Source organism: Thunnus maccoyii, chromosome 13, assembly GCF_910596095.1.
Source record: "Thunnus maccoyii chromosome 13, fThuMac1.1, whole genome shotgun sequence".
NCBI classification, from domain to species: Eukaryota; Metazoa; Chordata; class Actinopteri; order Scombriformes; family Scombridae; genus Thunnus; species Thunnus maccoyii.
The window spans coordinates 9,543,383-9,571,024 of NC_056545.1; the positions used below are offsets into that span (position 1 = coordinate 9,543,383).

General features: G+C 39.6%; 6 protein-coding genes and 1 long non-coding RNA gene across 9 annotated transcripts; 3 read left to right on the forward strand and 4 right to left on the reverse strand.

Annotated features, from left to right (window-relative positions):
- Positions 1-745: 745 nt before the first annotated feature.
- LOC121910775 (E3 ubiquitin-protein ligase RNF26-like) lies at positions 746-5,384 on the reverse strand. The gene is made up of 2 exons (XM_042432098.1): positions 5,237-5,384; positions 746-3,512 (listed from the first exon to the last, which is right to left on the reverse strand). Exon 2 carries the CDS (start codon positions 3,504-3,506, stop codon positions 2,190-2,192), a length of 1,317 nt encoding a protein of 438 aa, XP_042288032.1. The 5' UTR covers positions 3,507-3,512; positions 5,237-5,384; the 3' UTR covers positions 746-2,189.
- A 1,739-nt stretch (positions 5,385-7,123) lies between these two features.
- Positions 7,124-7,524, forward strand: LOC121910797 (histone H4). Its single transcript, XM_042432119.1, has one exon. It carries the CDS (start codon positions 7,159-7,161, stop codon positions 7,468-7,470), a length of 312 nt encoding a protein of 103 aa, XP_042288053.1. The 5' UTR covers positions 7,124-7,158; the 3' UTR covers positions 7,471-7,524.
- A 1,372-nt stretch (positions 7,525-8,896) lies between these two features.
- Positions 8,897-12,352, forward strand: LOC121910786 (histone H2A-like). 2 transcript variants are annotated; one of them, XM_042432110.1, is made up of 2 exons: positions 8,897-8,956; positions 11,633-12,352. In XM_042432110.1, exons 1-2 carry the CDS (start codon positions 8,915-8,917, stop codon positions 11,972-11,974), a joined length of 384 nt encoding a protein of 127 aa, XP_042288044.1. In that variant the 5' UTR covers positions 8,897-8,914; the 3' UTR covers positions 11,975-12,352. The 2 variants fall into 2 exon arrangements, with proteins under 2 accessions (XP_042288044.1, XP_042288043.1); XM_042432109.1 differs by lacking the exon at positions 8,897-8,956 and having other exon boundaries at positions 11,553-12,352.
- Positions 10,800-11,292, reverse strand: LOC121910782 (histone H3). Its single transcript, XM_042432104.1, has one exon. It carries the CDS (start codon positions 11,255-11,257, stop codon positions 10,847-10,849), a length of 411 nt encoding a protein of 136 aa, XP_042288038.1. The 5' UTR covers positions 11,258-11,292; the 3' UTR covers positions 10,800-10,846.
- A 54-nt stretch (positions 12,353-12,406) lies between the features above and the next one.
- On the reverse strand, positions 12,407-14,037 carry LOC121910777 (histone H1-like). Its single transcript, XM_042432100.1, has one exon. It carries the CDS (start codon positions 13,623-13,625, stop codon positions 12,924-12,926), a length of 702 nt encoding a protein of 233 aa, XP_042288034.1. The 5' UTR covers positions 13,626-14,037; the 3' UTR covers positions 12,407-12,923.
- A 3,867-nt stretch (positions 14,038-17,904) lies between these two features.
- On the reverse strand, positions 17,905-19,422 carry LOC121910781 (histone H1-like). Its single transcript, XM_042432103.1, has one exon. It carries the CDS (start codon positions 18,820-18,822, stop codon positions 18,205-18,207), a length of 618 nt encoding a protein of 205 aa, XP_042288037.1. The 5' UTR covers positions 18,823-19,422; the 3' UTR covers positions 17,905-18,204.
- Positions 19,423-23,211: 3,789 nt separating this feature from the next.
- Positions 23,212-26,955, forward strand: LOC121910799. Of its 2 annotated transcripts, none has more exons than XR_006099735.1 (3): positions 23,212-23,457; positions 25,345-25,384; positions 25,526-26,955. It is a non-coding gene; the product is annotated as an uncharacterized LOC121910799 (long non-coding RNA). The 2 variants fall into 2 exon arrangements; XR_006099734.1 differs by lacking the exon at positions 23,212-23,457 and having other exon boundaries at positions 25,059-25,384; positions 25,526-25,576; positions 26,125-26,955.
- Positions 26,956-27,642: the final 687 nt, after the last annotated feature.

Below are 27,642 nucleotides of genomic sequence, written 5' to 3' on the forward strand. Positions count from 1 at the left end.
AAAATTAAAAATATTTTTTAATCCGTGGCAGTGTGCTAAAAGATTTACAGGAATTAAAACTGTTTATTAAAAAATGATAAAATCCATTAAAGCAAACATCCACAGCAGATATTCAGTCTTTAACATATTTAACAGTCTTTATATTTTTTTTAAATAAAATATCCAAAAAAATAAATAAAAAAAGAAAAATACATTTTTACACGAGTTCAACAACAATTGTAGCTCTGAGTCTTTGGCACAGATGTGTTAATAATAAGCAGCCAGTGAGTTCAGTCATTATGAAACTTCCACACTTCTTACATATTAAGAGATTTAAGAGCTTCTCTGTTTTGGCGTTTCAGTTGGTGGCAAACTTACATAAGATAAATATTTGAATATTTTCAGGTTTTAAGTCTAAACACCAGGCTGCACAGATAGTTATGTATGTTTGCTACTAAGAATAAAAAAGAGAAACCAGTGCAATACACATCAGTGTTTTAAAAAGGCAAACATCAATAAACTGTAAACTGTTTCTGAAAAAAGACAATACTGTGGGAAATAGTGATTATTTTCACTGTTGATTGATTTTCTGATATTTTGTAGACCTAACAATTTATTATTGAAGAAAATGGTGAAAACATAATTTCCTAAAACATGGGCTGAAATATTAAATTACAGTTTCTTGTTTTGTTTTTGGTCCAAAACACACAAAAAAAAATTATTTACCATCATAGAAGACTAAAAAACAGGAAATATTTGCATTTGAGAGGCTGGAACCTGCAAATTTTTGCTTAAAAAAAGGGTTGATTAATCAATTATCAAAATTGTTTCAAACTGATTTTCTCCGAAGTGACTCATCTATTGATCAACCAGTTGTTTCAGCTTGTGTCTCACAGCTGTTGGTTTGACATCTCAAGCTTGTTGCTTTTGTTCATTTTCACTGATTCACTCGTTTTCCTGTAGAAGCAGATTGGTTGAAAAATGATTTTCAGTTTTCAGTTGATGGTTGTGTCGACGGCGCGAACTGTGCTCCCATCAACAGAAACTTAAAAGTGGGAGAAAACAACAAACTCCTGGAAATCAGGAATTCATTCATCAACACGTTATAACTGAAAAGGAAAAAAAAACAATGAGCTGTACTTTAATACTGACTGGTATGAAGAGTTACACAGATAAAAGTGGAAACAAACTCACTCATTATATCCGAATGTGTTTCCAGTATTTAACGTTTCCAGTGTGTTAGTTTGGGCCGACAGGTGTGAAAAGCCTGTTTAAAAACACACAACTGACATTTTCTATCATTACTTTTTCTGTCCTCTGATAATTTAACTTTATCGCTATTTGACATGAATATTTTCCACAACAGTTGAAAAACTTCTCCCTTAAAATTAGGGTTGCATCCGACTTTAAGGTATTCAGTTTTTGATCAACTGATGGATCATTTAGTTCATACATTTCCAAAGATACTGAAAAATATCTAAGTTAGCAGAACCCAAACTGACCGTCCACACTGTGAGATAACAGGTTAAACACTCCTATGGATTTCATTTATAATATAGAAAACAGACAAAAAGCTGAAAATCCTCACAGAAGCTGGAAATATTGAGTATTGAGTATACTGAGTATGTTTTTTTTTATTACTCTGATTAATTTGTTATCAAAATATATTCATTTTAACAATTTAATTGCTCTACTTATTCATATCTACTCAACATTTTAAATAAACTTTTGTTTGCATTTTCTGTTCATTTTAATGATCATGCAGTTGTTGGAAGTCTTCACGTCATACACGTCGTGTATATGACGTCTACTTACAGCTGAGTATCGTGTGAAAATTTGTAGTTTTCAATATCAGTGCCAATACTGATACAAGTTCCGGTTCTGATACTAAAACCATACTTTTCAATTCTTTTGGGGTATATAAACATGTTTTGACCTTCTTCTTTCTCACTGCACAAGAGTTCAACACAGAACTTTCCCCAAATAAAATAAAGTCTGAAGTTACAGTAGAAAAGCTTCCTGATGCACATCATCATCTGACCAAGCAGCTCTCAATAGTTAACACTCATGTTATTGGTGCTCAAAGTATGAAGTTCGACATCCAGCTCAATTTTTAAGTAAATTCTTAGAGTACAGAAAAAGCAACAATAGTGCCAGAAGGCATTTTCTCTTGAATCTTGCAGTTTGGAGTCATTCAGGGCCTACAACTGTCAGAGGAAGACGTCCATGGTCTGTGTGATTGGCTGCCGGCAGAGCGGACAGCAGCGCTGCGTGACGGGTCGGCGTTGAGTCAGGATGTCGGCGCAGTGCCGGCAGAGACAGAGGTGACGGCAGGGCAGCAGCAGCACCGTCTTACTCAAGTCCTGACAGATGACACACTTCTTCCTCTCCTCCTGCTCCTTCAGCAGGCTGAGCAGCTCGCCGTCAGTCGGAGGGCCGCCTCTATTCTCTGGAGCCGAGCTCGGCGGGGACGCAATTGTCCTGCTGCTGTCCCTGGCCTCGCCGCTCACTGACTCGCCATCCTGCAGAGCGTGGCGCTGCAGAGAGTCCGGCTGGCTCAGCTCATTCGCTGGCGGCAGGTCGGCCGCAGTGGGGATGATAAAAGCACCTGTGTCTGTGTTTGGGAACCTCATCCGACTCACTTCCTGTGCAGCCCGGGTGTGGACTGCCTGATAGGCCAGAGCCGGTTCTACTACCACTGCGTACATCCTACGAATGGTCATCTGTACGCCACGTGTTCCCGGCAGAGCGTTGACCAAGTGGCGGCTCAGCCGTCCAGCAAGGACAGGAAGCCTGGGGTTCAGTAACAGCAGAGCCAGTGAGACGATGGCCGCTGTGATGAGCAGGCCGTGTGTGTCAACCATGAAGACGGTGATGAAGACGCGGCACAGTGCTCCCAGGAAGTCCAGCAGCAGCTGGCAGGGTGTCCACAGCAGCACGGAGAAACCAACCAGACAGCTGTACAGGAAGGTCAGCAGAGTCAGAGCCAGCTCCACAACTCTATGCACAGGGCCCGCCACGGCGTCCCAGGCGCCCGCCAGCACAGACAGACAGTTCTGTGTGCCGATGAGGACGATGTTGACCACAGTGTTGACGAGATAGAGGACGAGGCTGAGTGCGATGCAGACGCCTTCGCACGTCTGTCGCAGGATGCAGCTCGCTGAAATCAGCCCACGGTGCAGCAAATCTTTGGTGCGCCACGCCACGTGGCAGGAGAGGTGTCCCACCATCTTGAAACTCTCAAACACTCCTCCCAGCGTCTGCAGCCAGCCCTCCAGGGTGTGCAGGGCTCCGTGGGTGGCGCTGGAGACGGCCTCCGTGGCGGTGAGGAAGGGGAAAAGAGCAAAGTTACAGTATTCAACCAGAGTGGAGCCGCTCAGGGCGACCAGTGTGCTGTGGAGGGAACCGCCCACGCTGGACAGGAAGCGAAGCAGCCAGCTGAACGTCCTGACAAACAGGTCCAGCAGCAGACCGCAGGCGTCCACACATCTCCCGACAGCAAGAGAGACCAAGTTCACTTCATCCATATTAAGCTGAAGAGAAGACAGAGTCAAAAGTGGAGTTAGAGCTGCTCAGTATATCTGCTGGCACATCTACAGCAGAATAAATATTTTATACCAGAACCAATATCAAAATGATCTTGTGTTGATTTACTTTGTGAATGTGGATAACATGTGAATGGATGAAGCTCATATCTGACTTAAACAAGTCTATGATGACCTCTGGTGGCATTTAGGTGACTCATACAGGACACAGCAGCTGGGTTTAAACTAAACCACAGGTGAAGATTATACTGGAGACAACGCAGGTTTAAACCTATTTTAAACCTTAAACTGCAGCTAAGTTGACGACAGAGCAAAAGCCCCTAAAAGGTCATTGTTGATGATGTTGAATTTGACATTTTGAATTTTTTTTTCGGTAGTTGACGGTGTAGAGACAGTCAGACAAACATGAAGAGAAAAGGCATGCAGCTAAGGTCATGCAGTTAACATTAGGCTAGGAAGGGAGGATACGATGGATTTTCCACATAATAAATTAGTGGAACATATAAGACATCACTTTGCCATCAGTCCTGATAAAATAACAGTTTACTGGTGAGTCGATGTGTAAACCAGTGCTCCCAACTTAAACATCAGTTCATTAATATGATGCTGAGGAAAGATCAGGGAGTGAAAATAAAACTCTACATACGGAACTTATAAAGCCCAAAAAGTGTAGACTATTTACCGAAATGTATAATCTATAAATGACACGTTTTTCAGTGTCAGAATCATTTCTGCAGCAGACAGAGAATATGTCTTTGCTCCCACAAACGCAACACAGAATAAAATAGTACAAAAGTAAGGTAGTAATAATAATAAACAAAGTGATATGAAAATTAAATGTTAAATCTACTTACAAAATGTAATAACAATAGTTTTGAAATGAGATGTAAAACTTGAATAAATGAAGTGTATGAAATATATGAAGGTGACAAGAGCAAAAATTAAATGTGACATGTAACATATGTGATTCATTTATGTAACAGTGGAGGTTGTTAAATCCAGTTTGTTGACATATTATATGAGGGATGTGAAAAGTAAAGTTTGTCAATATATTAATTTTGCATAAATGGCAACAGGGAAGAGGCTGCTGACCAATGTCCAATCAAATTGTAAATAAATGATCAACATATAGTACACCATTTGTTTTTAACATATTTTAAACAGGTTCTCTCTGCTTAATAATTCCCACATGTGGTGTGTTATTTTAGTGGATAGAAACTGTGGACACAAGTGACAAGCAGACCATATATTTAGGTTAAATATCAGTTTAAACTTGTGCTGCTATGTGTAGTGTGTATGCCGAATTTAAGAGACACTATTGCTGATTCAAAAGAAGCATTTAAATCACACTTTGGATGTTTGTATATTCTCGTAAACGTAAAGTTTACACTTTTTTGAATGAAGTTTGGTATTAAAACGTCACAGCAACGTAACCGAACTGCTAAAAAACGCCAGTCAGTTGATAAACGGCAGACGCTTACAACACCGTACAAACGTCAGTAAAGAAACTAAATCAGCAATTTTTATATCAATGTGTATATTTTATGTGTGAGGCGTTCAGTGTCTTTGTCAGCAGCCACATGCTAACGCGGCTAACGTTACCCAGCAGACCACACCCATTAACATTAGCCAGCAAGGTAAATAAACATAAATACAAACCAAATACGAGCCGTCGGGTAAGGATCGGTTGATTTTAAGTGAACATGACTCACCGTAGCAACATGGCGCGGAAAGCTTTAAAACTTGTACATGTTTATAGAGATACACAAGTGTTAGCCATGATTTTAGCATGTTGCCATCCTTCTTCTTCTTTTGCTTTTCTTCTGCTTCCTCTTCTTCTTCTTCTGCTTCTTCTGCTTCTTCTTCTGCTTCTTCTCTTTAATGACGAGTAGCAACAAACGTTAAGGGACATTACCGCCACCCACCATGTTGGAGTTATTACCACCAAACACCTAAATTTATTCATCCAGCTTCTCTCAAATAAATTATTAATAAACCGCTAATAAATTTCGATAATCTACCCATCAATAATGATGGAATTAAGGAATGTATTAATGAGTTTTTAAAGGGATAATTAATGGATAGAAATAAAGTTAAAGGTGCAGTGTAAAGAATTTAGTAGTGGAACTGACTTGGCAGAAATGGAATATAATATTCATAAGTATGTTTTAATTAGTATATAATCATCTGATTAAAAAAATGTTTTGTTTTTGTTATCTTAGAATGAGCCCTTTATATCTACATATGGAGTGGGTCCAGTGGAGCTGGATAGGGCTCCGTCACTCAGCCTTGCAGCCAATTTTCCCCAGTGGTCACTTGCACATCGCAGATGTAAACCCAGAAGCTAAAAACTATTTTTTGGTGTATGTGCCAGGCATGGATGTAGTATATGAGCAGAGTACCGGATCAAAAATGGTGCCCATTCAATCCAATGAGAATTGCTCAGCTGGCGCATAGGCCAAAAAAGTTTCAAGCTTCTGGGTTTGCTTCCACATTGTGTTCCACTGAATGTCAACTGCTGGTCCTGCCCGCCAGTTCCCGCTTGGCCCACAGACTTTACATTGTGATGATGTCACACATTTTTAAATCACTTTTCTCGGCTTGAGGAAAGTTTTACAAATATAAAAGCTCCATGGATAAAAAATTCATAATAGAAAGAGTTATAATTGATCTTGTCTGCAGTTCAAGGTGTCCTGTCAACAGTTTTACAGACGTCTGTTTAACAACGGTGGTCTATGGGGAAAATGCTTTTTGGGCTGCAGCTTCAGTTTGTTGCAATCTGCAACCTCACCACTAGATGCCACTAAATCCTACACACTGGTACTTCAAGGGGATAATTAATGGACTGGAATAAATTTAATGAATTATTTGCACTGTCTAAGGCTTTTTTAAACCAAAAGCCATTATAATGAGCCTTTAATTTCTACTTTACAATGCCTTAATTCACTAATAAAGGGGAAATTTCCATTTTAACTGATTCTTGTTTCATAGTGTATAATAATAATAATACATTTATTTAATTGCTTTATTTTGAGGGATGGGCAGATTGCTACAAAAGTAAACGACTTAGAAACTCAACCTACTAATGTGAGTTTTTAAAAAGTCAAAAAAGTGGTGATTTCTTCTCGCTTCAGTCACTTTGTGTGGTTCATCAACATTAATGTGCACAGCAGATTTATTGAAGTTAATTTAAGTTTTTCATCTTTAACTTTTTGAATATACTTTATTAAGTTTTTGCACGGAAAAAATACATAAAAGTAAAGAGAACAGTTTCAATAAAATACATAATTAACAATAACAGTCATAATACAATCATCAATCTTCATCAACATAATAATACATCATCAACAATAATAAATAATGAGCATAAATTACAATGTTAGCAAGGTGTTTGCTTTCACTTTTTAAATATACTTTATGTTTTGCACAGAGATAAATTATACATATAAAACACAACAATACTGACTGCCAGCAGTTTAGAAAACACGTGGGCGGCATCACAGAGTTTGGCACCTCCCAGCAGAGCTCGCGCCGCCTGTCCTCTCTTACGTCCGCAGACACGCTTTATATACAGAAGCTCTGAGAACGCGATTCGTATTCGACTTTTAACTCGCTTAAGAGAAGACCATTGAAAATGAGCGGAAGAGGCAAGGGAGGCAAAGGACTCGGTAAAGGAGGCGCCAAGCGTCACCGTAAAGTTCTCCGTGATAACATCCAGGGAATCACCAAACCCGCCATCCGCCGTCTGGCTCGCCGCGGGGGAGTCAAGCGTATCTCCGGTCTGATCTACGAGGAGACTCGCGGTGTGCTGAAGGTGTTCCTGGAGAACGTGATCCGTGATGCCGTTACCTACACCGAGCACGCCAAGAGGAAGACCGTGACCGCCATGGACGTGGTTTACGCACTGAAGAGGCAGGGCCGCACCCTGTACGGCTTCGGAGGTTAAACCTGATCCTGATCCACTGAGACCGGAACATAAAGGCTCTTTTAAGAGCCGCCACCTCCTCTAAGAGCTGTCCTGACATTACTAAACTATACTAGCTGCATTTGAAAAATTTATAGTCAAAGTATGTCGTTATGCTGTATAAAATTTTCAGTAATGCTGTTATCTCAAGGACTCCTGGTGGTCTTCAGATCCCAGTCTAGGTCTTCTAAACACTAGACAGTTAAACTACAACACATCACTCTAAATGTAATCTTAATGTAGCCAGTCTGTTACAGTGCTCATTCATGTGTGCAACCAAAATGAGAGCACATATTTGCACAGCTGTATTTGTTGTCACAGCATCATGATTCATACAGTTGCTGAGTTGAAATTACTTTTTGTGGGGGGGCTGCTTTGCTTTATACTTGAAGGCTACAGGTTAATATTTTATTTGTAACTCTTACTCTGATGCAGCCAGCATGCCTACATAATGAAACACAGTTTATGTCCAATTGTTAATGTGTATAAAATGCGTCCTGGATGGGATTTGTGGTATCAAATCCGGTGTTGAGAGTAGTGAAACTTCAGTGGTAATTCTGGTATGGTGACATCACTAGTATATACTATATAAAGTGTTATACAATTTATTGGTGACTTGTTTTGAAAAATGTTCTATTGCTGTTGTGATTTGGCCGATTTTGGGTGCGTTAGATGTGATTGGTTGAATCTCTCAGCTGGACGGCTCGATCCTACACTTTCCAGTGAGAGGCCAGCATGTATGAGTTTGGCTGCTGAACGGGAGCGCTTGGAAAGATTAAGTTTGCCTCCTGAAGTAGTCCACAGAATTCAGGGTGTGAGAGCTTCATCTATTATGGCCTGTTAATGCTTTCACACTGTGACCGTTCACACAGGGCCTGGAGCAGGAGGTCCATGATGCAGTTTAAGTGATTTTATCTTTATTGTGCACTATGTGCTTATGGTGCTTGTGAACTGGTGTGTGTTAGTACTTGTGGACTCTAGTGGTCCACTGGGGCATTGACAGCTGTTAGTGGGCGAAGACTATACAATAATTGTCATTTCTGACATTTTTTCAAGGTAATTTAAGTATGATATAATTTAATTACTATGATTAAAGTAAGACTATTTTAATATATATTTGTAATCACATGATGTATATTAGTATATTATGTTTAGGCTACGTGTGATATACTGTATCTCTTCTAAATATACAGATTATTTAACTTTATTTAAGAGCAGCTTGAAAGTATTACAATTAAATTTTGCGCTTTATTTTGAAATCCCCTACAAAGCGGAAGCCTTGTAGACGCGAGACACGAGCTTTTCTCTGATTGGGCGATTATATTAACGTTCACTCTGACCAATGAGCGAGCGCTGGCTGCTCTATATAGCCGGTTCTCGCTGTATGCGAACTTATTCTCCTATTTCACGAAGATAAAGAAGAAAAATGTCTGGACGTGGTAAGGGTGCCGGTAAGGCTAGAGCAAAGGCAAAGACCCGCTCCTCCAGGGCCGGGCTTCAGTTCCCAGTCGGTCGTGTCCACAGGCTGCTGAGGAAGGGCAACTACGCGGAGCGTGTCGGTGCCGGAGCCCCCGTCTACCTGGCAGCTGTGCTGGAGTATCTGACCGCTGAGATCCTGGAGTTGGCTGGAAACGCTGCCCGCGACAACAAGAAGACCAGGATCATCCCCCGTCACCTGCAGCTGGCTGTCCGCAACGACGAGGAGCTCAACAAGCTGCTGGGCGGAGTGACCATCGCTCAGGGAGGCGTGCTGCCCAACATCCAGGCTGTGCTGCTGCCCAAGAAGACCGAGAAGCCCGCCAAGAAGTAAACATGGAACCGGCTCCTCTAAACAACACAACGGCTCTTTTAAGAGCCACAACCAACATCTAAAGGTCATGTGCCATCAACTGCTGGTTCATAATTATACACACTAATTTCAGTCTGAAATGTAACGGTTATTGCCTCTTCAGTGAGGAGCTGTTTTTTTTGTGTATTTTATCTATTGGGACTGTGAACAGCTTTTTAACAGAAATACACTACCAGATTTAGCTTCAAGCTAATTCTCATCTGCTGTCCCTTACAATTAAAACAGCACAATAACAAACAGTACAAAGCACAGAACACATGAAATAAAAAGCTTCTCATAAAACCTACAATGTAAACTAGAAATGAATAATGCAAACTTGTCAAAGTAAGAAGATTATTTGTGTTAATGAGAAGACCATCTGTCACCACAAAGTTTTTTTGAATTCACATTCAACTCATTTTTTTTATTGTGACAATGTATCTGAGCAGAATAACATTTCATCTATACAAATGGAACTTTATTTGAAACAATCAATTAACAGCGAGCTTCACACTGACAGCTGAAGAGCTATTAATGTTGATATTCACATCATTTCTACACTTAATTATATATTAACAACTGTGAATACAGTTATTTGTTTGATACCAAGACGGTATAAATATATATATTCTATATGAAATAAAATAAAAGTGTCCAATTTTCACAAAACATGACATGTACTCTTCCATCATTTAAAATTACAGCATTCCAGCATATGCAAATATTTTAATTTCAGAAATTCATAACTATATATAACAGTATATGTATATGCAGTTTGACACAATTCTGTGTTTTAGTGTTGTGATGATTCTTAAATCCGAGTACAGCTTGCATGTTACTGTGTATTATAGTTAATATCTACTTATGCTATATATAACTTACTGTAGCCATCTTTACGAGTGTGATTCTGTCCATAATGCATTTTAAACTGCAGAATGAAATCTGGGACGGAATATATAAATATTGGGACAGTTACGCAATTTTGTTCTACCTTTGATCCTGCAGGAAAGTCTTTCATCAGACTATACAGTGATTTCAAATAAATGTATGATTTAGCAGCTAAAACCTGAACATTAATCAACATGACTTGATTTGCCACGATATTACACGTCTCTGGATATTTGGTTATCCTGTGGATAATGAGTGATATTTGGGCTGCAATCTGATGTTAAATTTATATATATATATATATACACACACAGTTAAGGACCATGTTGCTTCTACTACATGACAGGTTATACAGATATGAGTGTGTAACTATTATGAATTATTTCTCATTGACAGCCTACTTGGGTTATTTTACCAGAGACTGTTAATGTTAACAGCTCTTTACACACTTATCCAAGCAGCCACCAACAGAAGTTTAGTCTCATCATAGCTCTGATTACGTATTAAAATAATCTCACTAATATAATGAGATGATTAAACACAAACGTTAATTAATAAGAGTATCAACAGTAGGACGTGTTGTTCTATGAGTGAGTTGGTGGCTCTTAAAAGAGCCGTTGTGTTTATGGAGCAGAGGACAGTTTAAGCTCTCTCTCCGCGGATGCGGCGGGCCAGCTGGATGTCTTTGGGCATGATGGTGACCCTCTTGGCGTGGATGGCGCACAGGTTGGTGTCCTCGAACAGGCCGACCAGGTAAGCCTCGCTGGCCTCCTGCAGAGCCATGACAGCGGAGCTCTGGAAGCGCAGGTCGGTCTTGAAGTCCTGAGCGATCTCCCTCACCAGGCGCTGGAAGGGCAGCTTGCGGATCAGCAGCTCAGTGGATTTCTGGTAGCGACGGATCTCTCTCAGAGCCACGGTACCGGGCCTGTAACGATGGGGCTTCTTCACGCCGCCGGTGGCCGGGGCGCTCTTACGGGCAGCCTTGGTGGCCAGCTGCTTCCTGGGGGCTTTGCCTCCGGTGGATTTACGAGCGGTCTGCTTGGTTCTTGCCATCGCGTCTTGTTTCTCTGATCAAGAGAAAATAGTAGCGAGAAGAGGAGACACGCTGCTCTTAAAGTGTCGGAGCGGCTGCGGAACTGTGACGCTGCTTCAGACCTCCGGGTCCTGATTGGTGAGCGGCTCCTCCTGGAGCTCAGCACCGCCTAGAGGAGCCTGAACCTCCGCTGCTTATTGGACAAAAGTCCTTTGAAAAAAGTCCGCCAAAATGAGCGCGGGCCGCCCTCTGCTGCTCTTTTCTGGTGGGTGGAGACATCAGGACATATAAAGGAGAGTTTTCACCGGTTGGGTCACATTTTCTTTGAGATTAGACTCGCGAAGAAGCTAAAAATGAGTGGTAGAGGAAAAACCGGAGGCAAAGCCCGCGCTAAGGCAAAGACCCGCTCCTCCAGGGCCGGGCTCCAGTTCCCAGTCGGCCGTGTTCACAGGCTGTTGAGGAAGGGCAACTATGCGGAGCGTGTCGGTGCCGGAGCCCCCGTCTACCTGGCGGCTGTGCTGGAGTACCTGACCGCTGAGATCCTGGAGTTGGCTGGAAACGCTGCCCGCGACAACAAGAAGACCAGGATCATCCCCCGTCACCTGCAGCTGGCTGTCCGCAACGACGAGGAGCTCAACAAGCTGCTGGGCGGAGTGACCATCGCTCAGGGCGGCGTGCTGCCCAACATCCAGGCTGTGCTGCTGCCCAAGAAGACCGAGAAGCCCGCCAAGAAGTAAACATGGAACCGGCTCCTCTAAATAACACAACGGCTCTTTTAAGAGCCACACACTCCTGATAAAGAACAAACATCCTCATATGATACTGTCATTAAAATATTACTTAGTGCTGTTTATGATGAACACAAAATATTGATTAATGTTAATATGTAGAAATATAAGCTGCATTCACAACAAAATGATATATTAGGTAATGTTAAACTTAAACACTTAATGGTTAGTCTATATACTAGCCTATGTGAAACTTATACACATCACTGGAAAGTAGTTCTTATACTAATTATCATTAGTCATAATTAATAGCCTGGAGATTTGCTGACCAGCTCCAAAAAAGTCTCTTTTAGAGACACTCAGCTCTGAAACAGTAATTCTGATTTTTTAAAAAAAAAAAAAAAAAAAAAAAAGGTAAAAGCCAAACAATGATTCAGAGAGTAGTTGCACAGTCATAAGTCATAATAAAGTTAAATATTGCTGTAAAACACCAAGAGGATTGATTTGTCTCAATTTCAGTTATTATGGTGTTATCTTCATCCAACATATTAATCATACTTTAATTGTCACAATACATTTATTTTCACAACAATATACTACAGTTCAATGTCACCCTGAGGTATTTTCTGTTCCTGTTGCTGCTCAGTGCAGAACATGTTGACACTTCAGACACTTTGAAAAATACTGACATTTATGTAAGAAAATAAAAAAGAGTAAAGAGTAAACTATTTGTCACTAGATGGTACTGAGAGTATGAGATTAAATTAACAGAATAACTGGGTTGATAAAATTTTATTAATTGCAGTTTCTCACCATTTTAACCCATAATAACTTAAATCACTTTTATCAATTAATATGTTATAAAATGTATTCTATATTAGGATGATGCTCTTTAGATAAGTTGTGTGGCTCTTAAAAGAGCCTTTGATCGGGTTCAGATGTTCAGACTGATGACAGCTCACTTCTTCTTGGGTGCTGCCTTCTTGGCTTTGGGTTTGGCCACCTTCTTTGCGGGAGCTTTCTTGGCTGCAGGAGCCTTTTTCACCACTTTCTTGGGGCTCTTGGCGGCCTTCTTGGGGCTCTTGGCTGCTTTCTTGACCGCTGCGGGCTTCTTGACCTTCTTGGGGGATTTCTTAGCGGCTGCTGTCTTCTTGGCTGCCGCTGTCTTGGGCTTCTTAGCTGCGGGTTTCTTGGGGCTCTTGGCGGGCTTCTTGGCTTTAGGAGCAGCTTTCTTTGCGGGTTTCTTGGCCTTGGTCTCGACCTTTTTGCTCATCTTGAAGGATCCGGAGGCGCCGATCCCCTTAGTCTGGACCAGAGTCCCCTTGGCCACCAGGCTCTTGATGGCGGTCTTAACGCGGGCCTTGTTCTTCTCCACATCGTAGCCTCCGGCAGCCAGAGCCTTCTTCAGGGCGGCTGCAGACACGCCGCTCCGCTCCTTGGACGCGGCCACAGTCTTCACGATCAGCTCGCTGACGCTGGGGCCAGTCTTCTTCGGCTTGGAAACCTTTTTCTTGGCCACTTTAGCCGGAGCGGCGGCGGCGGGAGCTGGAGCAACTTCGGCCATTATTTCCTCTGAGTTCAGATCCGACACGAAACAAACGGAGAGTCTGAGTTGACTGTTGGAGAGTCTGAGGCAGCAGGCTGCACTTAAACACACCATGAGAACCGTGGAGACTCAGTCCTGCTGCTGCCTCCTCTGTGCAGCGTCAATGTCTGACACTTGTGTTTTCTCTTAGTGATAAAAGACTGAAAAATCAGTGTGGGACGAGTGTTGAAGGCTGACAGTGAAGGCAGCAGATAGCGGACTTGTGTCTCTCCATATTTAAGTCATGTAGAGCTCTGATGTTCTCTGCTTTTTCTTTGAGAAGCGAACAAACCTCACCTGATCACCGCCGTGGACAGCGCTGCTCAGCGGCTTTTCGCTCTCATTTCTCTCCTAAAATGCTGTAAAATGCATCAGAGCTCCACCAAAAACAGTTTTCCAGCTGGTTCACATGTTTGTTCACAGACTCAAAGTAAAAACAACCTTCTGTTGATCATCAGTTTGTTATAAAATGAAGCGATTCTGGTCGTAGCAAACACACTGACGAGGCTCCTGATGCCGTTTAGCCAGACTTCCTGTCAGAGCTGCTCTGTGGCCGTGAACATTTCTTCTCTTATTCTAAAGACTATTTTTAATAGAAATAATCTGCAACACTGTTCTCTGAAGTCGGTGCTATTTGTGTGTATCATACTTTCTATTAATGTTACACCAATAGAGTTTCAGCGGCACGTAACACTCAACTGTTTCACCTCACAGTGTTGTAGCGTTTGCTATCACATATCAGGCAGTAGCAGCTTTAGTAGTGATTGTTTGCTGGCAAGATACTTACTCACAATACACACTAATGCACAAAGATCAGTTTGTTAGGTCGGTTATATGTCGCAGTGTCTGATTTAACTCCTCATGACGTTCACGGCGCTGCCGCACAGCACAGAGGGAGAGAGGCAGATGAAGACAGATATATGTTTCTAATGTAAGTTTTTAATAGAATTACGGAATACATTACGAAGAGTTTCAATGGCCTCATTTAGGTGATAATTATCCCAAGAACAACAAAGTGTTTGGATGTATTAAAGCTTTTAATGCAGTTAAGAGCATTACTGGCCTGCAGGCATCAGATAAATAAAAAACTATTAGTACATCCTAATATGCTCCAACTGCATAGAGTAAAATAAACACATTATGCAATACAGATGTAAACCAAGGTTTAATCCCACCACCAAAATTAAAACACTAACTTGGAAGTTACTACACCATCAAACTGATCAATAAATGATTTAAACCACAAACCTATAAAACACTGGTATGAAATATACTACATCTATTTTTGACTAGAATCTGACATACAAACATACTGATTGTAAGTCTTTCAGTGATGTGTCTGGACGGATCTCAAACATTTACGGTCAAACAAAACAATACCAATTTACCTTTTTTAAACAACTAGAAAGCACAGAGTGGATACTGCCAAAGTTGCACAATGTTTAATCAACTATTTCAAAATGCTTCAATCTGTGTGTGGCTCTGCATCAAAATAGACACAGAGATAGACAATCATGAGTTGTTTTTTTTAATAACTATGAATAAATAGTGAAAATGTTCAAAAATAACCCATCACTCAGTCATTCATGATCTATTTTTTCCTGTTGTGTCTTGGAGTTGTTATGTGACCACAAAAAAATGTCCTATGATCTTTTGCAATGATGTTGAGACACAGCAGCATCTCTTAATGGACTGTTGTAGAGCTCAGGAAGTCTGGGACAAACTGAAAGCTGTTGGTGTAAACTTTAATTTATGTTACAATTCTGTTATGTATTGTATTGATGATGATAAACTGCCATCTAAACATACTGAACTGATATAATTAATTATTTGTGTTGTATGTTCAAAATTGTGGAAAATCAGATGTGCCATGATAATACAAGACTGTGATTGACAGTGACACCGTTGTTAAACAGATACTTACTGACCTCCGGAGGAGGAGAACTATGGACAAATCTCAGCACCTCCCTGGAACACACTGAGTTTATGATCAGACAGCACTTTATATAAGATTACTAGATTTTTTGCACTTTATTGATGTTTTTGCACTTTGGCACTGGTTGCACTTTATTATTAATGTAAGTTATTGTTGTTCTTGTAAATTTTAATTATGTGAAATTCAATAAAGATCTTTTTAAAAAAAGTAAATATGATTATGAATTGTAGAATTAATCTGACTTATAATAATGTATAACTGCAAACTGAGAACCACCACACCTGTGTTGGGTTACGCACTAAAGTCTTGTGTTAAACCGTCAGGGCTGTGAAGCTTACAGGCCGACTGCCTCGTGTTTGGTGATCTGCTGATAGAATCTGGAAAGTGACTCTGGTGCAGTGGAGGACAGCGCAGCGCTGCTCTCTCGTAGAGTCTTTAGTGACGTGGAGTTGTCCCCCCTCAGAGACTCCATCAGGGCTGATGCATATGCTGGAGGAGATAAAAATATTTAGATCACATTCAGTGATATGACAATTAATACAATAAAGATCTTTTTTTTTTACAAAAATAGTGCCACTGACTCAAATAATAAGTTATATTAAATGACTGAAATCTCTAACTGTACAACGGCTTCACCTTGATGGGGCGAACTATCCGGGAACCTTTGCAGAACCTTGTGTAGCAAAGTGTAGAACATACCTCTCCTTCACTGGTGCTCGTTACCTCTCAGCTACCATTATAGTTGTCGTGCAGCGCTGCCAGGAGAAGCAGAGGATGATGCGGGTCATAAGTTGAAACTGTTTTAGATTCAGCTTTATGGCCATTTTAGAGGATGCAGTGTGTGGTGCTGTTGAATAGTAATTCTTTATACTGAGAGATGTTTCTTATATTTGTCCATCCCATTTATATCAATGAGGGCAGGGTTGCTTTCTTAGACTGGATTTTTAGTGGCACGAATTCTTAAAAGATCACACAATAGTCACCTGCTGTACATCTCAAGAAAGGAGAAGCCAGCGTGGGACGAGGGAGTGAAACGCCTCCAGTGAGAAGCTCTGATGCTGTGAAGACAACAACCGAACATCCTTCACCAGTGCTGTTGTGGTAGCTACAACAAAAGTGATTCATTGCATTGTATATTGATAGTTGAGAACATTCTCCTGCAGATTATTGGAACTAGTACAGATAAAGCATGAACCAGCACCACTGAAGATTAGACCTCTGATCATATTCAGCCTCATATTGTACACAGTATCCTGTACCTGGTTTTGACCGCTCCTTTGTTTGGTGCTTCTCCCCCCAGAGGTGGATGTGAGCAGTAGGGAAATGCAGGCATGTTGAGTTCATGGATGTCCTGAACATGGTTCACTTTGCTTTGCCACTTGGCCTCCATCACATCTGGATCTCTTTTAGGAATGGAAGCCAGTACAGTCCAGTACAGGTGGTTGATGATAGCTGGCCTCCACAGCTTCAGGTCCTCCACTCCCTCTCCTTCATGCCTGCATCCAAAGCCTCCCTGGACCTGTTTCAGAACAGAAACAATATGTTAGAAAGAAAATGTTAGACGTAAAAAACAGCCAACTTAAACTAAACTACAAATATCAGGATACAAACTTTTACCTACATGCCAGGCATTAAAGAAATGGTTTGTTCCTTCTGGACACAACACTATTTAAAAAAGATGCAGAATATCAAAGGACCTGAAGTTGTTTACATGATTTTGAGACGTCATCGGATGCTGATGAGCAATCAGCCGGTGTTTATGACGATTTATGCAGTCTTGTCAAAAAATGATACCATAGTGCAAAACGATAGCAGAGTCTATTTTTCACTTTACATCAACTTGTAATAGTCAAACTAAAATAACCATTCATCGTATAACAACACTTGCATGACTAAAATCTGTGTGAAACTTTATAAACCATCAGATTGATATAGTCATAAATCACCTTTTAATTTCACTCTAGACTGAAAAATGCGGTGTGCATTTATATTATATTATTTGATATTCACCACAAAGTAAAACGTTTTCTTACCTCACTTCCCGTTTTGTCAATCATGCTGCTCTTCTGTCATGTCTTTATCTCTTACCTGGAAGTGTATTTATCAGAAGTTGACATTTATTGGTTACCTCTTTGCTTTGAGAGTTAAGTTGCCTAATTTTGTTTGTGGTATTCTCATTGTGTGCGTAACACAAAATTAGGTGATAAATCATCTTTCTGTTCCTTCTGTTTGTAGAGTTTGAGATGAAGAAGTTGTTAATTACCAATTCTGATAAAAGCAGATGCTGTAAGTTTTTAGTTGCCTTTAAATCACAGTTTGTGTTAGTTACAGATTTTGAAATAATTTTATGTATACAATATATATATATATATATATATATATATATATATATATATAGTGAAGTTGTTAGAACTGATTTGCTGTTTTTTTGCCATAATTGCACCAAACTATTATGATGCACAGTGAATGGTGAGACATGGAGCTGTATGACATGCAGATGTTACCAATGAAGGCTCAGTGTGCATGTTATCTTTTGTAATAAAGTTAGCTATCATATTTTTGTTAAATCTACCATAACGTGCATAGGAGTATTATTTGCTGTTGTTTCACACACTAAAAAGGGAAAAAAAGCCCTTAAAAGGATGCTACTCTTTAGAGAAGTTGTGTGGCTCTTAAAAGAGCCTTTGATCAGGTTCACATGTTCAGACTGATGACAGCTCACTTCTTCTTGGGTGCTGCCTTCTTGGCTTTGGGCTTGGCCACCTTCTTTGCAGGAGCTTTCTTAGCTGCAGGAGCCTTTTTCACCACTTTCTTGGGGCTCTTGGCGGCCTTCTTGGGGCTCTTGGCTGCTTTCTTGGCCGCTGCGGGCTTCTTGACCTTCTTGGGGGATTTCTTAGCAGCTGCTGTCTTCTTAGCTGCCGCTGTCTTGGGCTTCTTGGCCGCTGCGGGTTTCTTGGCTGCGGGCTTCTTGGCTTTGACGGCGGCTTTCTTCTTCACCACTTTCTTGACCGGCTTGGCGGGTTTGGTCTCCTTGGCGAGCTTGAAGGAGCCGGAGGCCCCGGTCCCTTTAGTCTGGGTCAGAGTGCCTTTTGTCACCAGCTTCGTGACCGCAGTATTGATACGTTTGTTGGCTTTCACGACATCAACGCCTTTGGTCGCCAAAATCTTCTTGAGCGCCGCCACCGACAACCCTTTACGCTCCTTGGACTCCGCCACAGCGCCGATGATCAGCTTGTTGAGGCTGGGTCCGTCCTTCTTCGGCCGGGGAGCGCTCTTCTTCTTCGGAGCTTTAGGGGCGGCTTTCGCCGGGGCCGCTGCTGGAGCTTCTTCTGCCATCTTCGTGTATAGTCTGCTGTTCGTCTCGCGGACAGTCTGTCCAAGCAGAGGGCACGAGGCGGCATTTATAAAGCATATGAGAACCGTGGAGAAGCAACACTCAGAGCCGCTCTGCCTGCCGCCTCAAATCTGACGAAACTTGTGTTTTCTCCTCCACATTTTGGGGGTAAAACACACAGAAAACCAACGTTTTCAAACACTTTTGTTATCACAGCAGTGAGGAAACGTTCCTCCCTTCAGACTGAGCTCATTTTTGGCGTCCAGGACTCATTTATTTCTTTCTGGGAGACTTCAAACCTCGCTGATACACCGTCACTTTGTACGGCGCGCAGAGAGTTTTCTTCACAAATCGTCTCCTAAAACATCTTAAAGTGGTTTGTATTAAATGTGACAGTGGTGTTCTAGTAAGAAGAGACGCCAGAGGACACAATAAACCTGAAACGAGTTTAGTGATGTGATTTATTAGTTTTTAATCAGACACGTTGTCGGTGGAGGTAAACACACGGTTACTGTCGGTGATTCAGAGCGGTTACACAGACTGTCACTGATGGATCCGCTGGAAAAGACTTCCTGTCTCCACTAAATGTTAGATTGAACATGAGCGGGACTGAAAACACACTTTTATAGTAATCATCAGATTGAAGATTGAAATAAAATAACGTGTTTGTCTTCAGGAAGTTGTGATATCAGTTTGTCTAGAAACACTACGGCACACTGTAAAAAAAAAAAAAAAAAAAATGGTAAAAAGTCTGGCAGCAAAAGTTGCCAAACACTTACCGTCAAATAACAGTAAAAAACCTTTAGTTATTCTACAGAGATTTATTTTAAAAATACGGATATTTACTTTGGACATTGTCTACATTTGGACAGTCCAAACATAGTAAAATAAAAAGAAAATCTCATTATAAAACATTGCTAGAATGTTAAACAAATGTATAAATCTGCACAAAAAATGAAAAAGATTGCAGAACTACCTTAAAATTACCTAATTTAAATGAAGACTCTTGTTTTCATACAGTAATTTTTGATAAATTCATAGGATTATCCAATCCATCCACAAGAACTCCCCATCAAAGTACAGATTTCTGGATGTAAAACAGAAAAAATATGTAAAATTACATTCAAATTACCCTCCTTTAACACCCATTAATGGTATCTTGAGAGCTTTAAGCTTTTATTTTATGTGATTATCCTATCTATTTACAGTAGATCCCTGGTAAATGTTGGTTTTATACTGTACAAAAAAATGAGATCTTGTGATAATAGTTTACAAAAACATAATTTTAATAATCATTACTTTACTAAAATTATTTGATAGTATTTAAAAGCAACTATCAAATATATCTACATATATTTCCCCATTAATGTATGAGGTTAACTTTATATAAACATTATTTAACAGTAATTACATGCAGCTCTCCAATATATTTTCAGGCTTTTTCCATAAATGTATGGGATATACATTATATAAACATTTTTGACAGTAATTAAAATCAACTCTCCAATATATTTACAGGTTTTTCCCACTAATGTATAGGGTTTACTTTATATAAACATTATGTGACAGTAATTGCAAGCAACTCCCCAATATATCTACAGACATTTCACATTAATATATGGAGTTCTGAATGTACAAAAACCAGAAGGTCTATGTAAAGTACCTTTATATCAACTTTGACACTGAATAAATATATACATTTTTCTACTGACATTTTACAATATTGTGCAATCCATTCAATACAGATCCCCATTTGAGATGTATGAGATTTCAAGATGTTTAATAACCAGACTATATCATAAAATTACCTTTTACTGCTTGTTTTACAAAGTAATTCTGTAGACATTGCCCAAGCCTAGCATACAGGTACATTTTATGTTTCAGATATGAAAGTTTACTATAGAATAAAGCTTATTTGGGTATTAAAAAATTACTACAAAATTAGTTTCACATTCATTGTATATGAAGCAGCTCCAGACTTTATTCTAGATGGCATCACAAATTTGAGCCTTACGTCTCTGGTTTGTGGCTTTGGGAGAAAGTAGTTCATGTTCACAAATATCAGAAGTGGGAGTAAGTTACACATGTGCAAGTCACAAGCAAGTCTCAAGTCTTAACCTTAAAGGCTCAAGCAAGTCTTAAATCACTGTGACTCTCACTGTGACTTAGACTCAAGTAAGCCAAGTCAAGTCAATGCTAAATGTCAAGCAAGAAAAGTCAGTTAAGTCACAAGTCAGTCACCATGAAAGACGCACTTAAAACATGAGAGAAAAGGTTACAATGGCAAGCCGTGTCATGAGAGAACTGCACATGTTAGTTAGTCTCTACAACTAGGGATGGCTATGGTTAGGATTCATAAATACAACTATTGGGGGGGGGGGGGGGATTAAATCAACTACAATTTGGAATGTCAACATAAAACTAAAGGACATCATGCAGGTTGATTAACTTTATAAATTAACTTCACATTAATTAACTATTTGAACAAAAATAAATAATCTGATCTAGCATGTTTTCCAGGATCTAGGGTTCATAATTTTGTATTTTATGCAGTATTAATGTGTGTGGATATGTTGTATGACTTCTGCCATTCTGCCACCAGGTTGTGCCTTTGATTAAGGTGGGAGTTTTGAAGCAGAAATAGTAAAAGAAGAGGAACTTCCTCCAGTTGCAGTAGTTAGCATGAAGCTAGTGGGTTTTAACAGCAGCAAAAATATGCTGACGGACTGTAAGCTACACATACTGCTTTGTTGTGGTTGTACAGTGTGCGATAAAAGAAACTGCAAGTTATACTACAGCCTGAGTCTCTGTCTGCAACACATGACCACTTTGGTATATTCACTCGCCAAATGGAAAGTCTACCCGCATTTGGCTCTTGCACAATGAAACATAGTATTCTATCTGATGTTTACTTTTTTCTGCTGTGGATTGTGTAGACTAATACATCCATTAATCTAGAACACTGAAGTTGTTCAAACATCAAGCATCATCAAGGAAAAATACCATCTTGTTTGCCTGATGCTGAAGGATTGCATTTGTCACACGGTTGATTAAAGAGAAAGAGACCATTCTGCTGTGGTTGAGTTACATTGACTTTGAAGTAGTGAGGGATTGCGTACAGAACGGTGAAGCTCTGTCATGAAAAGCTGTCAATTCATATGCTGTCTTGTCTGAATCAGAAACGGTCTGGTAATATTAAGCTTGAGAGAAAATCAGCGCAGGTATATATACAACAATGCAAATAGGCGATTCAGCTAAATAAAAACTGTCAAGTCTTTTCGAGTCATCTGCCTCAAGTCAAGGTCAAGTCGAGTCTTAGAAGTGTTAGTCAACCAAGTCGCGAGTCCTCAAAATTGCAACTCGCGCCAAGTCATGCGACTTGAGGCCCCAACCTCTGACAAATATTTATTGAACTATCCTTGGCCATGGAAATAGGTGAATCTGCATGCTAAAAAAGCCTCAAGTTCATAGGACAGATTGAAAGCCACCCACTTTCTCTCAGAATTCCAATGATGGTTATGATCCTCTGCAATGAGCCTCAGCAAGCCTTGTCCTGAGAATACACAAGCAGAAAATATGTATCATGCTCTTAAAAGTATCTGCACACCAACAAGTGTCAACGTTTTTGCCATCCGTTTTGCAGTTTACAGTAAAAATCTGTAAATATGCCACTTGTGAAAATTATGCTAAAAGCAGTGTAAATTAACAGTAATGTGCATTACTGTTAATTTGCACTTTTCACAAGTGGCATACTTACAGATTTGTACCATAAAGAGCAAAATGTACAAGTCAACACACGATTGTGTAACTGACAACCAACAATGAGGACTACAGTGAGTTTCAATTAACAACAACTACTGAATACTCTCTAAAGTCAAATCACTTGCTTGTAAGTCTACAGTGTATTGGCAGAAATAAATGTTTGTGTGGTAACTGTGTTAGTGAGGAGCTTGGCTGCTAACTGCTTTCAGCAGTATTTTTCTGTAAAAGGAGAATAACAGTTTTATGCTGTATTTATAAAAGCACCAACAAACTGAATTTCAGCATGACACTGTTGATTTTGCAATAACTTAAAGGCAACCCTACATTTGGTAAGTGGTACTGGGGGAAGGACATTGAAAATATCTCAATGACTCCTCCTACTCCGTCCGTCGACTCAGCAGTTGAAATGGGGAGTCAAAGGTGATGCACTGGCCGACGCATGTTCATCAACAGCCCACGACAGCCCTATCTGCTAACATTTAATTGGTGTCTTTACTATTTTCTTCCTATCGGGATTTTCTTAAAGGTCTGACTTAGAATCTTCCTGGTAAGAATCTTAGTTACCAATGGTTTAAGATCTGAGTAGGTTTTGGTCACTTCATAATTACTTGATCTAGTTTTATATCAAGTGTTTAAGTACTATTTGGTTTCCGGTTTTTGATTGATATTGTAATTGATATAATTTATTTTTTTGTATGTTTATTTTTTAGGACACATCTTCAGTAGTGGACCTCAGGATCACCGGATGTTTCGGCCATTATCGCTAGACATCCTCACCTGAGGGAGGCCCTGCTGAAGCTGATCGAGCCCCGGAGTGTGTCCCGTAGCCAGTTGACTGGAGTTGTAACTGTCATTCTTCCATTAAATGGGTCCAGGTAAGTATAAGGAGTTGCTAAGATCAGTCGGTATTTAAGGTAGATATTATGAAGATAGGTATTAGTTGTTGAGGTGCTAATTGTTCCTACAGTAAGTACTTAAGGTAAGTATGTATTTTTTAGATAAGTACTTCTATCATGGTAAGTATTGAGGTAAGCATTAGGATAACGGTAAATAGGGTAGGTATTAAAGTATTGGAGGTAAGTATTTGCACAGTAGTAAGTCTTAGAATAAGGTAAGTAAGGTAGGTATTACTATAGGCCAAGGTAGGTCCCAGACTAACTTAAATTATTAAAGTAAATATTAGGGTTAAATATTAAGGTAGGAAGTAGGTGAATGTTAAGTTGGGTTTGGGTACATACTTAATCAAGCAATTCCGAGGCTAATTGTATAGGGAAATTTTGGGCTGAGGCCTTAGAGCAAGAGTAGGTAGGTCTCCCTCATTTTTTGACCCACTAGTGTTCTGTTTATTTTCTTAAATGAATAGATAATGGGCAAAAAACGAATCTCTTCATTTGCACGTAATGCAATTTAAAAGTTAAATCAAATCCTGAAGGATTTTGGATCAAAAAGACAATTGACAAGATAGGAAACAAGAAAAATGAAACATTTCTGCAACCCTTTCTGGCTTTGTACAATTATTTGCTGTTTTACTGTGAAATAAAGTTTTGCCTGTAAGGAAGCCTTGCCAGAGTGTCAAGGAAGGTGACAAGGGACAGACTCAGAGACTACCAAATGAAAACAAGCAAAATCAAACTTACCTTCAGACAGCTACGCTGACATCCTCTTTGGTTTCTGCTCTTTTCTAAACTAATATCTCTCCCTTTAAATGCCCTGAAATCTGTCTAGGCAGAACCATATTTCTATCAGGGGTATCCTTTCCCTTAGACCAACAACTGGTGTATGACAATGTCACTTGTATCAGTGAACATTATTTACACACACATCAACAACAGCATTGCTCCTTATCGTAAACCAAAATAAGTACAAATGACATAAATACAAAACCAAACATTTAACTAAATAAAATAAATTCCCTCACACTTGGTCTAACCCATGACATCATCGGTGATGTCAGCAAGATCTTAAAATCAGGAAGTGGTTCAGTGCCTCCATTTTGTCTCCTGGCCGCATGGTGGGTGAGTATGGTAGGTTAGAACCTAAGCTAATCTATAACTCAAGAAACAATAAATAATGAATTTCAATACTTTTCTGTCTTGATTGAACCATAAATGACAGCGATGTGACTGGCTAAACAAACAAGTGACAAGTATGGCAGGAAATGCAAAGTTTAATGGAGACAAAATGGAGGTCTCACCCACTTTTTCACAGCCTCTAAAAACTATTCAGATAAAACAATCCCAGAACTACTTTCCTCCTCTGATCTTAAGATTTAATATATTTGATACTGAAATAGTCAAAACTCTTTTTTAACCATGAAAAATTAAGCTAAATAATTTGGTTTTGGATATAAATAGCTTGACTCAACCAGTAAATACTGAACTGTGTTACTACTGAACATGATGTATGTTTGTATGCTAAGTCCTTCATATATTTTAAGTGGGAACTTCTTCAAATGTCTTGTTTCGTCCAACCAACAGTCCCAAACCCCGAGATATTCAATTCACAGTGATGTAACATAAAGAAAAGCAGCAAATCCGCACATTTGAGAAACAGGAACCAACACATTTTCGGCATTTTTTCTTGTGAAACAATTATATAAAATTAAGATATTATTGCTGATTAATTTTCTATTGATCAACTTTATCAATTTAACATTGTAGCTCCATTTCAAACCCTGCTCATATTACATTTGGAGTTTTTACTTGACTGTTATTTTGTAAACTAATCAAAAGTTCATATTCATGTGTTTTGTGCACATCTAGGACTAAATCACTCACTCACCAGAAAGCGGCTATTGTATTGGTAAGTCAGATAAATATTTACATTTTGTATTTAAAAAGTCACTTACGCATTTCATTGTGAAGTCCTTGTTAACTGGAATAATTAGCAATTGGGACTGTAACACAAATTATTTCATATTTTTTGATAAATCTGTTCCTGCAGGAACAAACTGACTGAGTCCTTTGTACATTGTCCTTTGTACAGCAGTCAGAGGTATGTTTTAAATTTGATTTTCTCTGCATCAGGAGTAGTATATCTGTATTGAATTATTCAAGAATATGTAGACTCAGTGCTTTTTATGTACTGAGCTATTACCAGACTGAATATCTGTCTGAACCCTGTTCAGACTAAAAATGGTCTGTATTAGTGTTGGCATGTTGCTTCAGGTAGCAGTGAGATGATGAAATATGATACAAGAAGTCCAGTTCGAGGGATAGATCCATGCGTTTTGAGACTATTCAGATGCCAAAACACTGCATAGCACTTTATAATACTGCAAGTCAGTATTTTATAATCCTGGCGAGTTTGTGAAGTCTGGAAACATGACCGAAAATATTTTTATATATATAATTCTCAAACACTAGCTTGGGCAATGATGGTTGTTTAAAAAAAAAAAAAAAAAAAGTTAAAAAAAAAATAGAACCATCATAATTATATTATTTTTTGGAAATTACATTAGTCGAACTGTTACACTGTTTTGTGCTTGATGTTTGTGTGATGTATAATTATTTGTGTAATAATTATTACTTTTTCATTTTCAGTCTAGGAGCAAAATATTCATGAACATGAGATGCACTCTGGCCCTTCGTAGTCTTCCGGTGTATCAGCGCGAGGGGTCTCTGAGTTCTTCAAGACCAGCAGTGTAACTTCTCAGTCAATATGTCAATATCTATCAGTACAGTGTTGACATAACATATTGTATGGGAAACAAACTTGAATGCCTCCTGTAGCATTCTCAAAATTTAAGTAGATTCAAGGATAGGTTTGGACTTTTTCAAGTCTATCTCAATACAATATTCAAATGTCAAATGTATATCGACAAAGTTATTAGTGGGTGGAAATTGTTCGTCCTATCTCCATAGAAGCCGTAAAGCAGTCCCTTCCTATCAGGTAGGATGAGTCTCTAACCGGTCTGCAGAATTACATTGAGTGTGTTTTGCCAGTTATCAAATGGCTCCACATGATCACAGCTGATGGAGGCTACTGTCCAGTGAGAGTTTGATTCTAACTGATGCTACCTGGATGAGATGTCCCAAACTGATTTACTGCACAATAGTTGATGATTCATATGATGTTCACTGTCTGTGTAGATTAGTCACTGCATAAATGCCTATCTATAGATGCCTGTTTTTTGTCTAGCTGTCAACATATCCACATTTCTATTTATTTTTTGAGACATTGAGTGTACAAACCTATTGATGAGGAGGTTTACTCAGTGTGAAACCTGCTGGTCATTTTTTGTAAATACTTTTGGCATGCTTGCTGTTGGTTCTATGCCACTGATCTCTGTAATTATTGAGAGCTCATAGTACCCTATTACCCCACTAGAAAACTGCGCTCCCAGAATGCAGGCTTACTGGTGGTTCCTACAGTCTCCAAAAGTAGAATGGGAGGCAGAGCCTTCAACTATCAGGCTCCTCTCTTGTGGAACCATCTTCCAGATTCGCTTCTGGGGGCAGACACCCTTAAAACTTTCCTTTTTGATAAAGCTTATAGTTAGGGCCGACCAAGCTCACCTTAGACCAGCCCTTAGTTATGCTGCTATAGGCCTAGACTGCCGGGGGACTTCCATTGATGCACTGAGTTCCTCTCTCCTCCTTTCCATCTGTATGTATTCATTCACCATCAATGCATGTTACTAACTTGACTTCTTCCCCGGAGTTCTTTGTGCTTTCTCATCCGCAGGAAACCCCATGGACCGCGCTGACGTGGGGATGTCCTTCTCCTGCTGTTCCTGCTGTTGCAAGTCATGTATCTATTGTTATTGTTGTTGCTGTTGTTGTTCTGCTTCTCTGACCCACTGTGTACAGCATTGTAAATAACTTTGTGAATATATTTAACAGCCCAGTTTCTGTAGGGGTGGATAGCATTTTTTTTTTATATCTTTCCTCCTGTTTCTGTTAAGTTAGGAGTTATGTCAGTGATTTGTATTTTTGTTTCTTTATGTTTAAATAGGTAATTTTAGGTTGATTAGCTTTAGTTCCCAGGGAGGAGCTGATCACACGATGTGATCAGCGCCTCCCTGAAGTAAATCTGATTAATAACATTTTTATTTGATA

Coding starts and splice junctions, on each gene's coding strand:
- LOC121910775 (XM_042432098.1), bottom strand. CDS start 3,506: ATGGATGAAGTGAACTTGGTCTCTCTTGCTGTCGGGAGATGTGTGGAC.
- LOC121910777 (XM_042432100.1), bottom strand. CDS start 13,625: ATGGTGTGTTTAAGTGCAGCCTGCTGCCTCAGACTCTCCAACAGTCAA.
- LOC121910797 (XM_042432119.1), top strand. CDS start 7,159: ATGAGCGGAAGAGGCAAGGGAGGCAAAGGACTCGGTAAAGGAGGCGCC.
- LOC121910781 (XM_042432103.1), bottom strand. CDS start 18,822: ATGGCAGAAGAAGCTCCAGCAGCGGCCCCGGCGAAAGCCGCCCCTAAA.
- LOC121910782 (XM_042432104.1), bottom strand. CDS start 11,257: ATGGCAAGAACCAAGCAGACCGCTCGTAAATCCACCGGAGGCAAAGCC.
- LOC121910786 (XM_042432110.1), top strand. CDS start 8,915: ATGTCTGGACGTGGTAAGGGTGCCGGTAAGGCTAGAGCAAAG. Junction 8,957..11,632: donor CCGGTAAGGCTAGAGCAAAG/GCAAAGACCCGC, acceptor GCCCGCGCTAAG/GCAAAGACCCGCTCCTCCAG.